General features: G+C 38.3%; 1 protein-coding gene across 1 annotated transcript in view; it reads right to left on the bottom strand.

Moving 5' to 3' along the window:
* ADGB (androglobin) overlaps nt 1-21,313 on the bottom strand; it is a 162,908-nt gene that overhangs the window by 128,248 nt on the left and 13,347 nt on the right. The window contains exons 2-5 of the mRNA XM_034669608.1: nt 10,820-10,982; nt 5,760-5,852; nt 2,743-2,814; nt 680-889 (exon numbers count right to left, since the gene is read on the bottom strand). Of these exons, the coding sequence (XP_034525499.1) occupies nt 680-889; nt 2,743-2,814; nt 5,760-5,852; nt 10,820-10,982 (538 nt within the window). The remainder of the gene's footprint in view (nt 1-679; nt 890-2,742; nt 2,815-5,759; nt 5,853-10,819; nt 10,983-21,313) is intronic.

Genomic DNA, 21,313 nt, shown 5'->3' with positions numbered 1-21,313 from the left:
CAGGGGGCTCTGTAAATCATGTAGCTGGCCCTGCCTATGAGTTTGGGCCTTTAGAAAGACTATCCCATCAACAAAAACTCAAAGGTGTTTCACAATCTAGTGTTGCTAAATGTGGTGTGAGCCTACTTTGCCTTATTAACCAAGGGATTTTGAATTCTCTATTTCTACTATCCCATTTGCTCCCTTTCAGGCAGAAGCAAAAACTTTTTGTCAAGGTAAGATTTATTAACATGAGTACAAATCTCAAGTTTAGGGCAAACCTGGGTGGGACCAGGCCCCTCAGTAGCAGCAAATCCCAGGAGAGAAAGAATGGACCATGCTCAAGCACTCCCTCTGCTCAAGAACCCCATCCCACATCACAGAGAAAGCCCCATGATTCCGCCTGCCCACCCAGCACCCCTGCCTGAGAGGACAGAGATAGCAGAGGACCGACCCCTCCGTGTTCCAAGCAACACCAGTGTAAAAAGCAGGTGGGACGGGGGGGTCTCAGAACAGACAACGATGTTTGTTATCGATCCCAAATTACACATGTAGGACAGATCTTCCCAGTGACTGCACAGCTGACGTCCTGTATAAACAGCACGATCTTGTATTAGCCTAGGTAACAGCGTGTAAGACAAATATATTTCAATATGAGGGACAGACTAATTTTAACGCACATGAACATGAACTTACTTACCATCCAGTAAAGTTTCACGACATACTTTCCATAGCTATTGAATAAAGGCATGTGACCTTTCACAGCCTTGCACAGAGAATAGATGTGCTCCCAGGGCTTCCAGGTGAGAAGAGGAGGTTCCCCTGCATTCCCTTTAAAATAATTGTTCAAAGTAGCTCCATTGAATATCTTCCACACTGCATAGATTTCACTGATAATCCATCTCATCAGCTAGAGGCAAAAGTCACTAGTGTTAATCAATTGCTTTTCAGTTGTTGGTACTGTAATTTATGCAGGAAACCAGTCGAAAATCTACTTCCAATCTACTTTTTCACATTAAATTCTACATATAATGTGCTTCGCATTTTTATTTCTGACCTACAGAATAAAGTCATAGTTCTTGCCTTTGTTGTCAGGAAATATAGTCACAATACAAACTAAAAAGACTTAACATGAAACACACTTAACTAAGAGCTGTCTTCCAGAGTAAACTATCAGTGGTTTGACGTTGACCTCCTTTTGACATTGACCTTCATTTCAGCTCTGTGTGTGTGTGTGTGTGTGTGTGTGTGTGTGTGTGTGTGTGAGAGAGAGAGAGAGAGAGAGAGAGACAGAAAGAGAGAGATTGAATGCTTCTGAGAGCTGTGATGATTTTATTTTGGGATTAACTTTATATAAAGATTAAGCTACTCTTCCGTAAATGAGAAGTTTGAGAAGAAAATGATCTCTTCTATGTCAGTAGGATCAGCTAGACAAGGAACGCGATATGAGAGAGAATTAAAATTGCACACACATTTAAATATTCTCCAAGTCTCATATTTCATATGCCAATCTGTAGGTGCAGAAGTGCTCTAAGTAAAACTCCACTTGCAGAGTTTTCAACGGGCAGCAAGGTGCAGTGGGGAGTTGAGCTTCAGAGCAGAAACAGAGACCAGGATTTGAATTTTCTTTCAGTTCCTTCTGCTCTGGGGCATGTCATTACACCGTCTCTAAGTTGCAGTTTATGAAATGCAGTCTGTAAAATGCAGATTATGCTATCTATTTTTCAGCATATTATAGGGAATAGAAACAATGTATAAAAAAAATCTCTGGGTCACAGTGGGCGTTAAGTAAATACATTACCCTTAGTAGTATCGGATTTTCTGAAATAATCATCTCATGTTTAACTGCCTGGTTTATAAGAAGATTAAATACTTGAGACTAACCTTATAAGATTTATGTTTTCCTTAATTTACATTATCTAGGACATTTCTACAAGTTTAGTTTAGTTGAAAAAGAAAGGTAAATCCAGTATCTTCCTGTATGTATATCTGGGAATTTTGCTATAAAATATTTTATACTTCCTTAAAAAATGAAAAGCTGAAGTCTAATCATGCTTTGGATCATAAAATAACCATATTTTAGACTAAAATATAAAGTATAAAACAATTCAGAGATAACATTATACTAATCAGTACAACTTGGTTGAAGAAAGAAATGTTTTGACTTTAATATTGGTCAAGGTATTTAAAATAAGAAAGACAAAGTGTTTGAATCAATAATGACTATTAATTCTGACTGGGTCAGAATATTTTTCTGGAAGAAAATAATTTTTTAAAAATGCCCTGCTTCTGAAATAACCTCCTTAGGCGAGTGAAACAGGTCTGCCTCTGCTGGAGAAAACCCAGGGTGGAGAGCGGGAGGTGTTCAGGTGACATTTTCCCTGCATTAGCTAGTCAAACAACATCAGGACACCCTGACCTTCAGCACCCTGGAGAGCAAGTTCCAAGCGACTTCAAGTCAATTGCTAGGTATGTGGATCAAGAGGAGAAATGCCCAGATTGTGAGATCACAGCTACTGTGGGCCTATGGGCAGGAAAATAGGGGCACGGCAATGCTAACACTAACATTTTCCCACCATTTGCTCATTAAACTCAACTGAAGAGGCTTCTCTTCCTCTTTGAATGTCTGGTGTACAAAATACTGAGTTATACCAAAACTTAGAGGTGAGCAAGGGAGAAGTGGAATCGTCGGTCTGAGAATTGTTTTAAGCAGGTCTGGAAAGTATTCTGCAATCAGGCTTCAGTTAAGACTTCCCTACATACCTCACTGCAGAATAAATGTTCATTTGCTGAAAACAAGTCAAACAGGATTTCATTTTTCACAACTACTGGAGCCTGAAATTAAAAATACATGTAAAATAAGGTATTACTCCTTAGTAAAAGTAAAGGAAATGTAGCTGAATGAAATATAGTTTCATGTGATATGAACAAGTCAAACCTGATTTCATTTCTCCCAACCAGAGGAATTAAAAGAAAAAAAAAAAATAAAGCTCATTATTCCATAAGATAACCCTGTTAAAGCTACGGATGACATTCACTTAATAATGTGATGCCTATCACAGTATTTTCATATACAAATGAAATGTTGTAAGATATAATATATGCAGATGATCTCAGCAAGCATATATACACAATCTGAGAGTTTAAAAAATGACTTGAAATTTAAATTAACCTTTCAAGTTAAACCTGAAGCTTAGTTAACACATGCTAGCAGGAAAAATATCTTCATCCCTTTGATAAAAAATATTAGGTATGACAGCTTTTAAAAATCTTGCCCAATTTCAAATCCTCTTATCTTTTAAAAAAAATCATCTGATGGTCATTATTTAGTTGGTATATATCTAAAGATGCTTCTATGTATTTAGACCACTAAGGAACAAATGTAATAAGGAAAAATATAATTTGTAACAGTTTTTAAAAATTCTTTACAATTCACATCAAGCTTATATACTTAACATATCAAATTAACAGAAATACGGTTTTGATTAATAAAATAGATTTTCATGGAAACTAATGCTATCAACTACATCAATCACATGTATAACTAGCATCTTGAAAACTCAATAAAATATTTCTTTATGTCTGAGAAAAATTAACCCCAAACTACACTGAAGGCCTAAATTGAATCTAAGTTTATAATTTATGATCATAGTAAGTTACATATATATATATGTATTATATAAACTATTTTATACAAAAATATGTATTTTAAATTCTGGTTTGGCTAATTGCACTTCCAAAATGTCCATACTCTTCAGCAAGTACCAATGGACATTAAAATTGATTAGCTATAGATTAAATAAATATTGAATAACTAAAATTTGAGAAGAGGAACTTAATAGTTGCCTGCCAACATATATAAAAGAGAAACTGATGATGTGTAAAAGACAGCAAATATTAAGGTAGAAGTCTCTACAGAGGTCTCTATTCCTTATACCTGTAACTGAGACTCAAGCATACATCTTTGGACATCTTACATCTGTTCAATATAATCCTCAGTCAAGGATCTGATCCATCCACACCTGATTCTCAGAAATAAACAAATCTGATCACCCCTCAGTGGTCAGGTCTTGTTAACTTCCTCAGTTTACAGTCCATGTTGATTCTGATATCTTAAATCTAGGCTTTTAACGTTTTTCATAATGTGGCTTCTCTCTAACTTAAATCACGTCCTCTGTCTTCATCTTTGGCTTAGAGTAGAATATAGTAAATCTCACATAGAAAGGTCATTATTGTTTTGTTAAATTTTTGTTTAAGCTTTCTGTATGCCTACATTTAATGAGTTTCAACATAAAATGTATTTACTACCGTGGTTCTAGACATTAAAACTTGAAAAACATTATTCTAAGACTTTCCTAGTTAGCTAGACTTCCCGTTGTGGCTGTTCTGGTCCATACTCCAAGAGGAGTTTGAGCACAGGAACAAGAGAAAGAGTCAGTGCAGAACAGAGCTGTTGAGATAGGTGGCAACGTTTCGATAAATGTAGGGAGAAGTGTCGTCATCAGCAATGGATGAATTTACTTACAATACAAGGGCTATCTCTCAGAACTAAAGTATGTTAAAAAGAGAAAGAGATGGTGTATAACTTGTCTACTTACTCACATTTGAAACACTTTCACTTCAGGGAATTAATAACCTTTATTTGCAAGGAATGTAAACTCTACACCTCCATTGCACAGAGCCTGAATATTATTAATAATGCACTATTATTAAGTGCACTATATTAAGGCCATAGAATTTATATTCTTCATGCCAATATTATCTAACATTATAAGTAATTTAAAGGCATGGTTCATGTACATTTGATTTATTTAAAATATCTTATAAGCAGGCATTCAATAAATATTCTGTTGAAATATATCCTCTTATTTTCTCATTTTACTAAGTATCTTTGAATTTAGGATTATCTGACTTTCTCAGCTGGTAACAGTAATTGGAAATATGGTGGATAAATTGTATTTTCTTGCAATAGTAGCAGTGCTTATAAAGGCTAAAAATTCTAGGAATAAAATCACTGTGTGAAACTGAGATTCAATGGATTCCATAGTAAATGGAAGAATCAGCTCCTTCACAAGCATTTGGTTAGCACTAAATAACTATTTTAGCCTACTGGTTTTCCATGCATTAAATGAAAATGATAGGAGATCCATACAGGTAAAAAAGGAATCAGTGATAATTAGACCCTTGGAAACAGCAAATATATTCAAACTAACATAGCAGTTAAGAAGATAGACCAGTAGATCTAACGTTTTCATGTACGTAGTGCTATTTAAAAGGATGGTTTCTTTGGTGATGTCCCAGTCAATGTGATCCAAGTGGCTGGGCATGGCATCCAGAAATGAAGATGGCCCTTGGAAAATGCTTCAAGAACACCTGGAATGCAGAGAGCTAAGTGCAAATCTCCTGGGCTAGAAAATTAAAACTAATAAACACTAGAGTAAACAGAATTCACGCCGCATAATTTCCTGCTACGCAGCAGTAAAGGGAAAGTCTGTCGGTCAGAAATTAAGGAATAACTTCCCACACATTTTAGACTCTCCTTTGATATCATGTAGAGAAAAAGAAAACTCAAGACTCTAAACAAAATTTCAATATTCACTTGGGAGCCAGTACAAGACATATTAAACTATGCTAATGAACATTTATTTCTATTAAATCCTAAAAAGTAATTCCTTTTTCTTACTGAATACCGTGAGAAAAATGTACCCTACATGGTTTTAAAAGGATATTATAGCCCATAGTTAATATGTATTTTGTTCGATAATGAAAATCTTTCTTACCTTAGTAATTAAAAAATCCTGTGGACGTTTCCAGGAATAAATTTTCAGCGATGGTGGTAATTCAATCTTTCCTTCAGGGTCTTCAAAAAAATGCTATATAAAAATATATTAATATATTGAGGGTTTTTTTCTCCATTTGGTTCTATTAAAATGAAAGCAACTCAACCCTAATAAAAATTAGTAAGTGCATAGATTTGATCAATAAATACACATTTATAGAGCACTTTGTGTGTTTGCTCTCAGAGCTAGTTCATGGAGTATTTGCTGATTATTGAAGTTAATAATACTGTATTTAATGAACGAAACCTGGATTGCTGAGTGACATTTTACTGCAGAGGAAGTAGTCTAAGCGAGCATGAGCTGCTTTGGAGTGTGAGGTAGGTATGGTAGGGAACGATTTGGATGGACCAGATATGGACACGTTTTGCACTGAAAATGTTGTTGTTGTTTTTTGCTCGAGTAGAGAAGATTTAAAAATCATAAATATGATTGCATGCCAATGAAATTTGTACCTTGTATCTGACTTCCACATATTAATTTTTAAAATTAAACATGTTATTTTGAGATAATTATAAATTCACACCTCATAGTGTGAAATAATAAAGAGAGTTCCTGTGTTCTCTTTGATCAGTTTCTCCAGTGGTAAAATCTTCCAAAACCATAGTGCAATGTCACAACCAGGATATTGACATTGACACAGTCATGATATAGAACAGTTCCGGTAGTACAAGGATCCTTCCTAGGCCCTTTTATGTCCATGCCCACCCTCCAACCCCCTGACCACCTGCATAATCCCTACCTCCTGGCAATCATTAATCTGGTCTCTTTTTCATTAATTTTGTCATTTCAGTAATGTTATATGAGGGGCATCCGGTTGCCTCAGTCCGTTAAGCATCTGACTCTTGGTTTGGGCTTAGGACATGATCTCAAGGTCCTGAGATCAAGCCCTGCATTGGGCTCTGCACTCAGCGGGGAGTCTGCTTGAGATTCTCACTTCCTCTCCCTCTGCCCCTCCCCCTGCTCCCATGCACACAAGTGCTTGCTCTCTCTCTCAAATAAATAAATAAACAAATCTTCAAAAAAATGATGGTATATGAATGGAATCATATAGCATGCAACCTTGTGGATTGGCATTTTTCCCCTCTCTGCCTAATTCCTTGGATGTCCAATTCATTCAAGGTGATGCATGTATCAATAGTTTGTTCTTGTTTATTGTTGAGTAATATTTCATGATATGGATATCTGTTTGTTTACCATCCATCTACTGAAGGACATCTGGGCTGTTTCCAATTTGGGACTATTACTTATAAGGCTGCTATAAATTTTACAGGTTTTTATATGAACATAAATTTCTACTTCTCTGAAATAAATGTCCAAAAATGCTATTAATTTATTAACTTTTGAGCCTTTAGTATGGGTCAATTAGTGAGCTCTGGAGGAAGAATGATATCCAACTGTCTACTCTCGAATGCTAGCAGCAGAGTAAGTTAGACTTCAAGTAGCTACTCTGTAAAAGCTCTCACAGCTCCTAAGGTGGTTAGGCTGTGGGAGGGGTCCTTACAAAAAAAATGAAAAATGCTGGGACTACAAAAACAATGCTGTAGGAATATAAACTATCTGTATTGAAAAAAAGGAGCACTAAATTTCACCTGAGTTCATAGTGACAGGGGCAAGTAAATACCATTTTGTGATTTTTATGGTAATCATATTTTTATCCTAATGCTAGGGTGACCTGAGAAACGGGTTATATTCGAGGGTACTGCCTGAGCTTTACACAGTGTCTATGTGTGTCTGCAGCATATTTAAGATACTGGAATACTTTGAATGAAGACAAAGGCAATCCCAACATCTAGTCAAAATGTTCAAAGAATGAGTCCCTGAACAATAGACCGAAGTTTCCAATAGCCACACTAGACTTCTGAGGTTGCCTCATGTCATTTTTTTCCCTTACAAATATTAATTCAGTTATTTTAAAGTCCCCTGACAATTCCAAAATCAGAGTCATCTGTGGTTCTATTTCTATTATTTAATTTTTCCTCCTGTTTTTCAGCCACTTAGTCCTATTTCTTTTCATGTGCAGTAAACTTTGATTGTATGATATACGTTGCATATAAAAATGTATATGGGTGCTGAGTAATGATGTCTTCCTCCAGAGAGGAGGATTTTATTCCTTTCTGGCAGGCAAAGTACAAAATGAACTTGACCCCGTCAACACTAGGTCTCAGGATTTGGTAGGGCTGTTTGGTTTTCCTTTACTCACTACAGAATGCTACAGCCATGTTGGGGTACTAACTGAAAGGGTGGAGTGTCTGAGCCCCTTCACCTTGGTATACCCTAAATTCCAGTCTCTTGCCATAGCATCATGAAATATCTTCTCCGTTATTTAGCTTCCAAGCTGCTGCTTTTTACTCATTTGCTCAGCAGCAAAATCTTCACACGTATAGCTTAGGATATGGGTAAATATCTTGAAATAAAACTATATGGGAAATTTTCAGATTGTGATTCTGAAATTACCTCTGGGATTTGGGTTCAAGTTTTGGCTGCTCTTGCAGCCCCAGTCAGTATCATCTATCTCTTCAGCCCCGAGAAACTGGGATAAGCCCCAAGCCACTACTTTCTGCTTGGCCTTTCATTTTCATGCCTTGAATTATTAAATATCTTTGAGGAGAAAAAAAAAAGGTAAATGGGAGTTTATCATATCATAATCTGGTATGATTCCCTTTTCTCCATGTTCAGTTAATGGTAATCTTTCCATGTCATTTTGCCTTAAGTGTATTTCTTATTTCTTATATCCACCTTACAATGCTTCATTAAATATATCTCAATTTGGTTCACCCATCATGTCTTTTTGTTGCTGTCACTTAGCTGAAGAAATGAGACCTGACTCTGGATTATCTGATGCTGATTTCCTGATCACTAGCCTCACATCTAAAGAAGAGTCTTTCTATAAAATTCCAAGGCTACTTGCTATAGTTGGATGCTTAAGGTAATTGATCCTGGTAAGATATGGATGTTGCAAATGCAACATGCTGGGGGTGTCCACCACTCACTTTCGTGAGGGACTGTCGCTTCCCGAGCCATGAATGCTGAGGTTGTAGAACAGAACTGGGAGTGGGAAGCAAGATTGTATCCCAGATGGTGCCTTTGTGCTGTTGTAAGAACCAGGGTTTGACCTGCCGCTCTCCTGCCTTATAAAGGTGGCAGAGGCAGAATGGAGTGTTGGCTAAGGTTCTGAAGTGTCATTCTCCATTGGAATAGTCCCGATTCACCACAGGAGAAGGGCTGGAGCTGCCCTAGTCATGCAGTTTTATACAGCTCCATAATCCAAGGGCCATAGAATCAATGTTGGGGTCTGATGTTCAGCTAGCAGCATTCCTATATGTTGCCCCCAAATGAAATGGGCATCAAGTAACCAGCACACATGTTACTGCTCTAGTCTCAGTGGTTTTCCTCCAATAAATGTTCTTCCAACAGATTCGCCCTTGTTTCAATAACATTGATAAGTTCCAGAATTTGATGCCTAAGCTCCCAGAGATCTGCAGGATTTTTTCATCATCATCTGATAAAGGCTTACTTGCACTGCAACTAAAATGTTACAGTTTATATCTTATTTCCTATTTCAAAGTTTTCAGGCACTTCTGCTCTTCTCCTCCCTCTTGTTCCTTCACATTTGGGAATGACTCATCTTTAGATCTTTTCTAGAGCGCCATGCTTACCTGACGATTTGTATAGTCTATCTTCCTGATGTAAATTCACACACAACCACATTAGTTGTAAATTTCTGTTAAAAATATGTAGAATATGACCATTTTCATTTGAACCCAGAGAGTTCAAAAGCCCTATGAATCTAAAAGTTCCACAATCATCCTAGGTATGGTGCAAAGAATGTATTCCCTCGTGCATTCCTAATCTGAAATTGTTCACATACTAACAGAATCAGCAATTAGTTGCATTTATTATCTTTTGTGAACAAATTACTGTAATGAATCATGCAGTTTATAATTCTGCATTTTGTGAGCAAAATATAATTACTAATAAGTACCATTCCGGAGTTCTCTATGTAAATAAAGACCCCAGAGTTCAGCCCAGTCATTCCGGCAATCTTGTTTGTGTTTCCAAACTGCATTGTGTTCTATAAACATTTTTGTTAAATGAATTGCTACATCAAATAAATGGGTCATATTTATTTTTTAATTTTTTTAAAGATTTTATTTATTTATTTGAGAGAGTGAGGGAGAGGGAGAGAGAGAGAGAGCATGCGCTCACTAGCACACCAGAAGGGGGAGCAGCAGGCAGAAGGAGAAGCAGGCTCCCCACTGAGCAGGGAGATAGATGTGGGACTCCATCTGAGGACCCTGGGATCCTGACCTGAGCTGATGGCAGACACTTAACCCACTAAACCACCCAGATGCCCCAAATGGGTCATATGCAACCCAGACTCACATCCTCAACAAAGAAGTCTTTAGAAATAGAGTAAACATGTTTAAATAGGCAGAAGAACCTAAGATAATATGGTTGGGAAATGTAGGAACACCATTCTCAGCTCCAATCCCAGGGGCACATCATGTTTCAATGGTCATAAATAAACAAATAGTACCAGAGATCTTTACCCAAATATCTTGAGGGGGAATATTAGGAGAGATTCAACACTTATAATAACATCTTTAAAAAAAAAAAAAATCTCCTATCATCCCCAGATCACAGCTCACCGGCCTGCTGGGGCTTTCATTCTCTAAACCACTCTGTCTAAATGCTTGGTTCCCAACCCTGTCCAAAATCTACTATCTAAACTGTTCTATCAATGTCCCCTTTATTTCATTACGTCACTTTGATCATGTCTCTCCTTTCACTTACTCAAATGTGATTAGCAAAGCCCAGATCTAAGACTTGGAAGGCTTGGAAAGACAGGCAAGATGGACGGAGGCAGGTGGACAAAATCAAAATTTCTCTTTTGAAGGGAGTCTCTGGAGAAGAATGAGCACTCTTCCATGTTAACAAATCTTATTCTATTATACAATTTAAGACTAAGAGGAATTCTAGTCACACACGAGCAGACTTACAAACACAGGGCTTTTTCCTGTCTTGTCTTTTTCTTTTCCACCTTTGCCTGCGTCCCACTTCTCCGCGTTTATGTCAGCCTCACTCCATTCTGGCCAGATTGGGAATTTCCCCTTCTTCTGCTCCACGGAACTAGGTTGCACACTACCGCCCAAGTAGTACTGCCTAGAGACAGAGCAGGGGGTGGGGTAGTTTTAAGGTAAAATATCAGATTCATCACATGGCATAAATGTAATGAACTTGTCAGCAGTCACATTAAAGACATTTTTCGATAGCCTTACCCTGTAGCCAGACAGCTTCCACAGGTTAGGGTTCAAAAAACCTAAAATATCCAAAGAGATTATTCCACAAACAAATTTTGAGCCTCAGGCCCTACTTACTAATGCAGGACATTGAACATAAACATAAAAAATGCCATGAAGGGGAATATTTATATCAAATTCACACTTAAACCTTTACACATATAATATTAATGGCTTTTTAAAGATCAGTACAAACAAAATTTTGATTTTTCCCAGTATAAGAGTGCTATATGATCATTATTTTAAAATAAAATTTTTTAAAATTAGGTAAGTAAGAAAGACATGCCCACTCCATTCTAGAAACCACATTGTTAACAACTGTCCATTCTTTCAGACTAATGTGCAAGGATATACATTTCTTCTTCAAAAATCACATCATTCAGCACATTCTCTTTATAGACTGTTTCTTTTCATTTATCAGTGTATTGCAAATAGTTCCTATATCAATGAGAATTTATCTAAATACATATTTAATGATTGCATACTGTTCCATTGTATAAATACACTTCCTTTGGTTTAAGTTTCTATATTTAAAAATTTGAAGGTTTTGATTTAAAATTTTTTTCACTATTATATATTTTTAAGATTTTTTTTTTTTTGACACAGAGAGAGAGAGAGAGAGAGAGCAAACACAAGCAGGGGGAGAGGCAGATGGAGAGGGAGAAGCAGGCACCCCACCTGAGCAGTAAGCCAAACATGGGGCTCAATCCCAGGACCCCAGAACCATGATCTGAGCTGAAGGCAGACTCTTAACCAACTGAACCACCGAGGGGCCCCTTTTTTCACTATTATAAACAAGATTTTGGTGGCTTTCCTTGCTGCCAAATCTTTGCATACATTATTAATTCCTTTCTTAGGATAGATTTTAATAAGAGGACTTACAGTACCCAAATATATGCATATTTAAAGTTTGTGATATATTTTCACTAATTATCTACAGAGAAGTTGAACTTGTTTTATACACTCGTTATTAACATATTACAATTTTATCTCTAAACCTTGACTTTTACCTTTTCTTTATTATTATAAGTTTTAAAGTCTAAAGCACATGTCTTGTTCAATTTTTCAAGTTTTAACTATGAGTGACTGGAAGCCTGCTCTAGACTCTGGGATAAACAACGAACAAACCAGACTAAAATCTGTCCCCTTATAGAGTTCATATTCTAGTGGGTGAAGACATAAAATCCCAGCATGAATTAAGTACAATATATAGTATATTAGAAAGTGAAAAATGCTAGGGGGGGAATATAAAATAGGAAGGGGGAGCTGAAGAGTTAAGGTACACAATTTTTAATACAGTGGTCAAGGAAAGCACTCCATAATAGGGTAATAGTTAAGTCAATAGTGAAAGAAAATAAAGGATTGAGCTGTGTGGATCTGTGGAAAGACTGTTCTGGAAACAGGAAATGGCAAGTACAAACAAGGAGGCAGAGTCTTTCAGGCGCAGGGAGCATCCTGGCTTATTTGAAAAATAAAGCTATCAGTGGGGCTGAGCGAAAGAACAAGGAGATAATTTCAGAGCGGTAACAGGAGATTCAGAGATTATAGATGTGATCTAAGCCAAAGGAAGGGCATTGCTTTCCCTAAGTGAGAAGGGAAGCCAAAGGAGAGTTTGGAGCAGGAAATTTTGTAATCACTCACTCTTGCTGCTGTGTTGAGAAAAGGCCAAAGGAAACGAGAGAGAACGTAGAAGGTGCTGAAATAACAGGTGAGAGCTAACGGTGATTTGGACCAGGTTGCTCACAGTAGAGGCAACAAGAGAGAGTCCCCTGTTTTTAAGACAAAGCCAATAGATTGACTCGGTGTTTCCTGCAAGACAGAAGACTAGGGGATTGGGCCAAACTGAGGTAAGGAGCAAGGCAGCGTTTCACTTCTGAATGAGCTGTGTTTTCAATGTGTATCGCACGTTTGCGGATATGTTGAAGAGTTAGCTACGCACGGGATTCTGAGGCTTTGGAGAAGGAATTCGTCCAAAAGTGAAAATGTGAGCCATCAGCATAGATAATATTTAAAGTCTTAAGACTGGATTAAATCACCAAGAAAATGACCACACCTAAGGAACAGACCCTCCCAGGAAGGCTATTCAAAACACCTGAGCGTTGACCAATCCTCAAAGTCTCTAATTATGCCAGACATTATTGACTTTACGCAGTGGGGTCAGGGGTATGCGGTCCTCAGGGTAGGTCAGGGACTCAGGGTGGGAGGCGGAAATGTCTGGGGCTCAGGGTTATTGGTAAGGTTATCATTAAGGCTACTCAACAATCAATATTAAAATATTTCAATATTCTAACTATCAATACAGCTGTATACCTGCCCATACTCCACATGAAAAGTCAGAAAGAGTAGGAAGAAAACTGAGAAAAGCAGTCTGTGAGTGTGGTAGACAGAATAATGCATCCTCCCCCACCCCCACCCCCATATATCCACACCCTAATCTCCAGAGCTGGGGGGTGTGTAACCTTGCACGACAAGAGAGGGTTTGTAGACAACTTTAGATGAGATGGGAGGTTATCCTGGGTTTTCTGCATGGGTTCAATGTAGTTGTAAGTGTTCTCAAAAGTGGAAGAAGGAGGCAGAAGTGGTCAGAGGGAGATTTGACTCTGGAAGAATGAATAGAAAAATGCAAAACTGCTGGTTCTGAAGACAGAAGGAGGAGGCCACATGCCCAAAAGAGCGAGCAGCTTCGAGAAGCTGAAAAAGGTAAGGAAATGGATTCTCTGTGTGAGCCTCTAGAGAGAAATGCAGCCCTGCTGGTACCTTCACCTTAGCGCCCTGAGACCCATTTTGGACTTTGGACCTCGAGAATTGCACGATAACGGTTTTGTACTGTTTAAGCCACTAAGTTTGTGGTATTCTTTATAGCAGCCTTAAGAAACAGTGACAGGAATAAAACAGTAGAGGGTTACGCCTTGGAAGTCAAGTAAAACATCTTTTTAAGTAAGAGAATGCGCAGCAGATCCAAATGCTGCTAATAGAGCAACAGAATGAAACATGAACCAATTGAAGAGGGAAATTGCCCAGAGCAGGCTCCAGAAGATGGAAAGTTACTAACAATAAGCTAGAGATAACCAGAAGCCCTACTGGGAGCAAGAGATAACCAGTGGTTTCTGCTTCTGTAAACAGGCTTCCCGCCACAGGCTCCCTGCACTACTGTTCCCGCCTAAAGCAGCCCCCACTCCCCCAGTTTAAACCCACCTACCAGCAGTCAGCATAGCCCTTGGAACATGACTGCCTGCAGTCCTCTATAAAAGCCCTGTAACCCCGTTGCCCAGGGCCCAGAATTTCGAGCACAAGCTCATCTGGGTCCGCAGGCATAAAATAAATCCGAGTTCTCCTACTTGTCCGAGTGTCACTTGGTCTCTCGCCGGTCGGATTCTTATTTTTCCACAACAAAATAAATGTTGAATTTAGCAACAAGAATGTGAAAGATCTCTCTCAAATTTCACCTTTCTGGGGCTGAGGGTGGGAGGGACTTTCTAGAGCACCTATCTATTATAGCAACCTTTCTGCATCCTTTTGTATTGCCTCATTTTTAGAGCACTTGGCAGTTCTCTCACTAATCCTTCAGTGCTTGTGTGTTTCCACAGGCAGACTTTGTAAATTTCACAGGGGAAGGATCAGTGGGTTTTTGTTCACTCACTCTATCTCCAGCAATTGAAACAGTGCCTGGATAACATAGGAAATCTGTCTCCCTGTCTCTCTGTCACCTATTTACAAGAAATAATAGAATGAATGTCTTCACGTACTACTTTTAGAACTATTTCAAGGTTTGGGGCTGCCTGGGTGGCTCAGTCATTAAGCGTTTGCCTTCAGATCAGGTCATGATCCCAGGGTCCTGGGATCCAGCCCCATAACTGGCTCCAGGCTCCTGGCTCAGAGGAGAGCCTGCTTCTCCCTCTCCCTCTGCCTGCTGCGCCCCCTGCCTGTGCTTGCTCCTTTTTCAAATAAATAAATAAAATCTTTAAAAGAAAAAAAAGAATGATTTCAAGGTTTTATGTATAGGTAGAGATTGGTCAGACGGCTCACCAGTCCTGTTTCCCATTTCCTACATCTCCCAATCCTTTGCAATTTGGCTGGTACTTTGTGGTGGTATTTTGGACAATAGCATGTAGGGGGATGTGTTGTATGCTACCTCTAGGCTCATAAAACATCCTATGAGATACTTGTCAGCATGCTCAACCCTTCAGAGAAGATCTTAGGGAATGGTAATTGATGGGGTTTTGGAATATAGGTGAGGTTCAGTGGGGTAAGGTCCGGAGCTGATGACCAAGAAAGAAGTCTTGAGACATCTTTGATCCAAAATGGTGGTTTTATTAAAGCTCGGGGACAGAACCCATGGGCAGAATGAGCTGCTGCTCTGGGGGTTGTGAGGGGTGGCTGATTATATACTTGGGAGTTGGGGGACATAAGGAAGAGGGAGGTTTCAAAAAGATTTTCATATGTTAAAGAAGACACTCGGGATACCTGAGGCCTTGCCATTGTCAAGTTCCGGTTGTTTTGCCCTCTAGCAAGGCATGAACATGAAGACAGTTGGGAGATTCCTGGGCTAACATTACACTCTGCCTGCTTCAAGTATCTGTCAATGGGCTGCAGGTTATAAGGACATTTAATTGTATCTACATTTCCTTCTGGAAGCTAGGTTATTGATAGGAATCTTTTGTTCTTGTAGATCGCTAAGACATTTGTAAACTGAGGGAGACTCATGTCTTGCAGGATTGTGATCTCTATAAGTTAAGTCTATATAAGTCTATATTTTGTTTTCCTTTCCTTAGCTTTAGGGCAGCCAGGAGTGCGTGAGGAATGTCACATATATCCCACGGGGCGGGGCGGTGGGGGGGGCGTGTCAGCTCCTGCTTTGTCCTCAGTTTGCCTTCTGTTCCCTCATCAGTAATGCCCCTAGATGGAAGGAGCCAAAAATCCTAATTTAGCTCATGCAAAGCCACTACTAAACTCCTGATCTTACTCTAGTATAAATGAGAAATATCCTTTGTTGTGTGGGGGTTGTGTGATATTGTAGCTAGCATTGGTTGTTGACAAATATAAAGGGTATAATTCTTTTTTTAGGGTTTGGATTTCTTCTTTTATATCTTTAATCATTGTAAACATACACATGATAAATTACTTATAGATTATTTTTCTACTATCTTAAATCTTTGACACATGATTCTTTTTTGTTCTTGGGATTTCTGCTTTTTTTTTTTAATATTCTTGTGTTTAGGACAATTTTATTATGAGCCATCCTTATTAGGGTTTTCTTTTCCACTAGTCCCCTTTCTCCAAGGCAATCTTATATTGAAAGAATGTTTTTTCAATGTTAATATGGAATTTTCTTCTTTCAGAGATCCCAAATAAAGAAGCCATCCAGGAACTCAGGTATTTTTTTTTTTAAAGATTTTATTTATTTATTTGAGAGAGAGAGAGAGCACAGAGGCGGAGGGAGAAGCAGACTCCCCGCTGAGCAGGGAGCCAGATGTGGGGCTTGATCCCAGGACCCTGGGATCATGATCTGAGCTTAAGACAAATGCTTAACCAACTGAGCCACCCAGGCAACCCCCCATAGGTATCTTAAAATCAGATCTCAAATCTACATAAGTCTCAATTCTAAGGTTTCCATTTCTCAAGGAAGATTTATTTTATTTTTCAGCCAGACACTAAGCTTAGAAAAGCTAACTTTCTTATAATCTAAGATTATAAAGCAGATTTTCTTACCTCTTTAAAAAGAATTAAACTTTTGGAAAGTTGTGCCTTTATCCAAGGTTGGAGCACTCCCTTTCCTCATTTGTCCTGTGTATGTTTAAACAAGAGTCTACTTTCCTAAGACTGCTAAACCTTCCCTAGGGAGCTACAGTCTCAGTGCAGAATTAAAACATTCTGATTTTCAGTTCCCTCCCCATTTCTGGATCCTGAAGATTTTTATTTCTTTACGCAGGCATTGTAGGTATTATTTTTGTTTATCTTATCTACTATCTTGCTGGAAAAGAAAATCTAAGAATATATCCATTGTAAAGGAGTATTTCTAAGCAGCATGTGAGAAAAGATGACAGAAAGATGACTAGAATAGCTTTCAGGAAGAAAGGGAAATTTTTCCTAATATTAATAGAAAAATCAAGACATAAAATAGTACATTACCATACCTGTTTTATTGAGGGTTGGTACAACTGTAGAGATAAAAAGAAATCTGTGACTTTGTAGCCATCAAAATCATGATAAAATTTAACTCATTCAGGAAACGCAGTCTCTTAAAAGCTGTTTTTGTAAGGGGAAGATCTAATTTCTTAAAAAAAAAAGGCTCTGCTAAGATTATGATTTGCTCTCCTCTTCATTCTGTCAAGGGTAAGTAAATGTTCTGGCTCCTCCCTAAAGCTATTAAGCTTTATCGCTAATTGGCCTACTTTCTTTGTAACATGTCAAATTTGATTCTATCTATACTGAAGAGCACTTTAAAAAGAATCTCATTTGAGGTATCTTATACCAGCCCAATAGCTCACCTATGCTGTTACACACACAATATAAACAATAGTCAAATATAGCCCAGCGTCAAATATACTGTGGACTTCAAAAGATCATGCTCCAATATGTTGCTTTCGAAACTGTTAGCACAGTATGCCTTTGACGTTCACTGCCAGAAGGCACCCAGGGCTATAGTACAGCTGAGACCCTTGAGCCCTCAAAGCACATTATTCCTGCTCTCATCAATTCTGAGAACAAGCTAATCTTTAAACACAGAAGTAGCTCAGGACTTTTGAAGACTCAGGTACTGGTAATACTGAGAAATAAATGTTGCCAAATTCTAGAAAACTCATATGTGCAAAGAAATCAAACGTGACGCACTAAAATATCAGGGGGGCGCCCAGAGTTATGTTATTCGCATAACAATATACCCAAGTACTAGCAAATGATTCAATCCATTAAAATTACAAGTTGTATAAAAGTTTTGGAAGAAACAGGCTTCATGAATGAGCAAGTGGCTAGAGTTACTCATGAGCTCCTAGCTTTGAACTAAAGCTTGTATAACTCTCCCTATAGTTTATGGCATAACAAGCAATGGGCCACTTTCCTGTGATTTTATGAGGAAATAGGTTGGCTAAAAGAGAAAAAAAAATGGGAATGGGGGGGTGGCCTTCTACCACAATGGGTGGAAAAGCCTTCAACCTCCTAATGTTAAGACTTGGGTGGGGGCAGGGTCATATAAAAATGCACCCACTCATCAGAAAGCATTCTGGTTTTATATTGGAACAGTGCACTAGAGACCCTCTACTGGTCCCTTCATCGTTTAGTAACTAAATTGTGGCTAGGTCGTGGGGTTTTCAGAGAGGTCAGAGCTCAAAAAGAGAGAGAGATTCCTCAGAAACCTCAAAGAAGCAGCTATTTGCCAACTGACAAGGAAGTATTTCAATATTGTATACCTGTCCTGTCCTTTTCAGTGGTGTATCACAATTGGTTGTCACAATGGGTAGGGAGTGACAGGAAAGCCATCCAAACCACATAGCAAAGAAAAGTATCCATGAGTTTAAAATATCTACAAAATATGAACTGAAAAACTAACATTAAAAAGGAAAAAACGAAATTTAAAATTACAAAGGACAGTCAGTAAATAAATTAAAAAAAAAAAAAGAAAAGAACAGAAATCACACCCAAGAAAAGAGATAATGTAGCAAACTTAAAAGGTATTTAAACGTTTAGAATTACTGAAAAGATAAAGGAGGGGAAGTTTTGCTTTGCAACAAGCACAGAAAGGTATCAAGCAAACAAACAAAAACCAAGATCAATATGAACAAAGAGATATTGACTGGAAATTTTTAGCAAAGACAACTTCAGCTGTTGAAAGAATAGACTAAATAAAGCCAAAGAAAGGAGAGGACTAGTGATTTAGAAGGTAGACTTTTTAAAATCAAGTGTCTGAAACAGACTCTTAACTACAGAGAGCAAATTGATGGTTACCAGAGGGGAGTTGCGGGGGTGGGGTGGGGGGTGGTAAATAGGTGATGGGGATTAAGGAGTGCACTTGCTGTGATGAGCACAGGGTGACTTACAGAAGTGTGGGATCACTATACTGTACGCCTGAAACTAACATTACACTGCATGTTAACCAAATGGAATTCAAGTAAAAGCTTAAAAAATAAAATAAAATCAAGTGTTTGCATAAAGAGATAGAAAATGTGAACTAAGCAAGAGAATAGATTGAAAAACTCCAGAGTATGCCTAAAAGAAGGCCCAGACAGATAAAATAGTTAAAATGGGGGTGGGGAGAAATATCTGGAAATATGACTGCTGAAAAATCTACAGAATTAATGGAAGATGTGTCTTCAGATGGAAAAAAATACATCAAGCAATAGCATAGGATAAATGGAAGATCAGGGGATGGAAATCTGCATCTAGATATATCAACTAAAATCGTAGATAAATGATGAAAATGAAAATCTATCTACATAAAGAAATGACAAATGACCTAAATATAAAAACTACCAAATTGACAGCAATAACAGTCATGGTAAAGGAAGGAAGTGATATCGTCAAAGCTGAGGTAAAGTAGCTGTCAATCTTGAAATTAAGATCCAATTATTTAAGGGGCGCCTGGGTGGCTCAGTCGTAATGTCTGCCTTCGGCTCAGGGCATGATCCCTGGTCCCTGGGATCGAGCCCCGCATCGGGCTCCATGTTCCACTGGAAGCCTGCTTCTTCCTCTCCCACTTACCCTGTTTGTGTTCCCTCTCCCACTGGCTGCCTCTCTCTCTCTGTCAAATAAATAAAATCTTAAAAAAAAAAAAATCCAATTATTTAAAAGTGAGGTAGAAACATTTATCTTAAATTATATAAAAACATTTAAAATTGTGAGTTTACCATAATAGATTCCTATAAAAATATTTACTGAAGGATTTATCTCCAGAAAACAGGAAATGAACCCGGATTGAAAGTGTGGGCTACAAGTAGCAATGGTAAACAAATGAGTCAATACAACATTTTGGTAAAATTCTAAAAAGTATTTCCTACTAACAAATAATGATAACAATAACTTCGTGTTTTTAAAAGCTATCAAAAATAAATGAGACGGGAGAGGGAGCTCTGATGGACGCCTACTATGCCTGTTTTTTCTTTAGGAATAATGCTGAGTCACTGTAGACTATATAGGAAAGTATTTGAAGATAAATCTGTTTTAAAAAATAAGGATTGTCTTAGTCAGTTTGGGCTGCTATAACATAATACCATGGACCGTGTGACTTATAAACAACAGAAATTTATTCTTCATGGTTCTGGAGCCCAGAAGTCTGACATCAATGTGCCAGCATGGTCAAGTTCTAATGAGAGATGGCCTCTGGGTTGCAGATGGCCAAGTCCTCATTGTGTCCTCACATGGTGGAAAGAGAGCTAGATAGCTCTCTGTCTTCTTCTTCTCCTTCTTCTCCTTCTTCTCCTTCTTCTCCTTCTTCTTTTTCTTTTTCCCAAAGATCTACTTATTTATTTGAGAGAGAACATGCACAAATGGAGGGATGGGCAGAGGGAGAGCAAGATTCTTCAAGCAGACTCCCCACTGAGCGCTCGATCCCACAACCCATGAGATCATGACCTAAGCCAAAACCAAGAGCTAGATTCTTAACCGACTGAGCCACCCAGTTGCCCCTGCCTCTGTCTTCTTCTTAAAAGGATGCTAATCCCACTCATGAGAGCATCACACTCACAGACGTCATTACCTCTCAAATGCCCCGTGTCCAACACCATTACATTTGGATTAGAGTTTCAATACACAAATTTTAGGGTCAACAAACATTCAGTCCATTGCAAAGATACTTCAAGAAATAAAATATAGGGGCGCCTGGGTGGCACAGCAGTTAAGCGTCTGCCTTCGGCTCAGGGCGTGATCCCTGCGTTACGGGATCGAGCCCCACATCAGGCTCCTCCGCTATGAGCCTGCTTCTTCCTCTCCCACTCCCCCTGCTTGTGTTCTCTCTCGCTGGCTGTCTCTATCTCTGTCGAATAAATAAATAAAATCTTAAAAAAAAAAAAAAGAAAGAAAATATAAAACTCCCAAACTGAGAAAGAACAGAAAGAGTGGACTTGGCATTAGGGAACAACTCAGTGTAAACTCTGTCTTAGGTAGACAGGAAATTGAGAAGGCAGAATTCTTTAAGTACAGATCAAATCAACCAATCTGTCTGGAGACTAAGACATTTTAGAAAGATACTGTTTCAGAATGAGA

This window comes from Ailuropoda melanoleuca, chromosome 10 (assembly GCF_002007445.2).
Source record: "Ailuropoda melanoleuca isolate Jingjing chromosome 10, ASM200744v2, whole genome shotgun sequence".
NCBI classification, from domain to species: Eukaryota; Metazoa; Chordata; class Mammalia; order Carnivora; family Ursidae; genus Ailuropoda; species Ailuropoda melanoleuca.
Note: the sequence above shows the minus strand (reverse complement) of the source record. Positions and strands in the feature narration are given on the sequence as shown.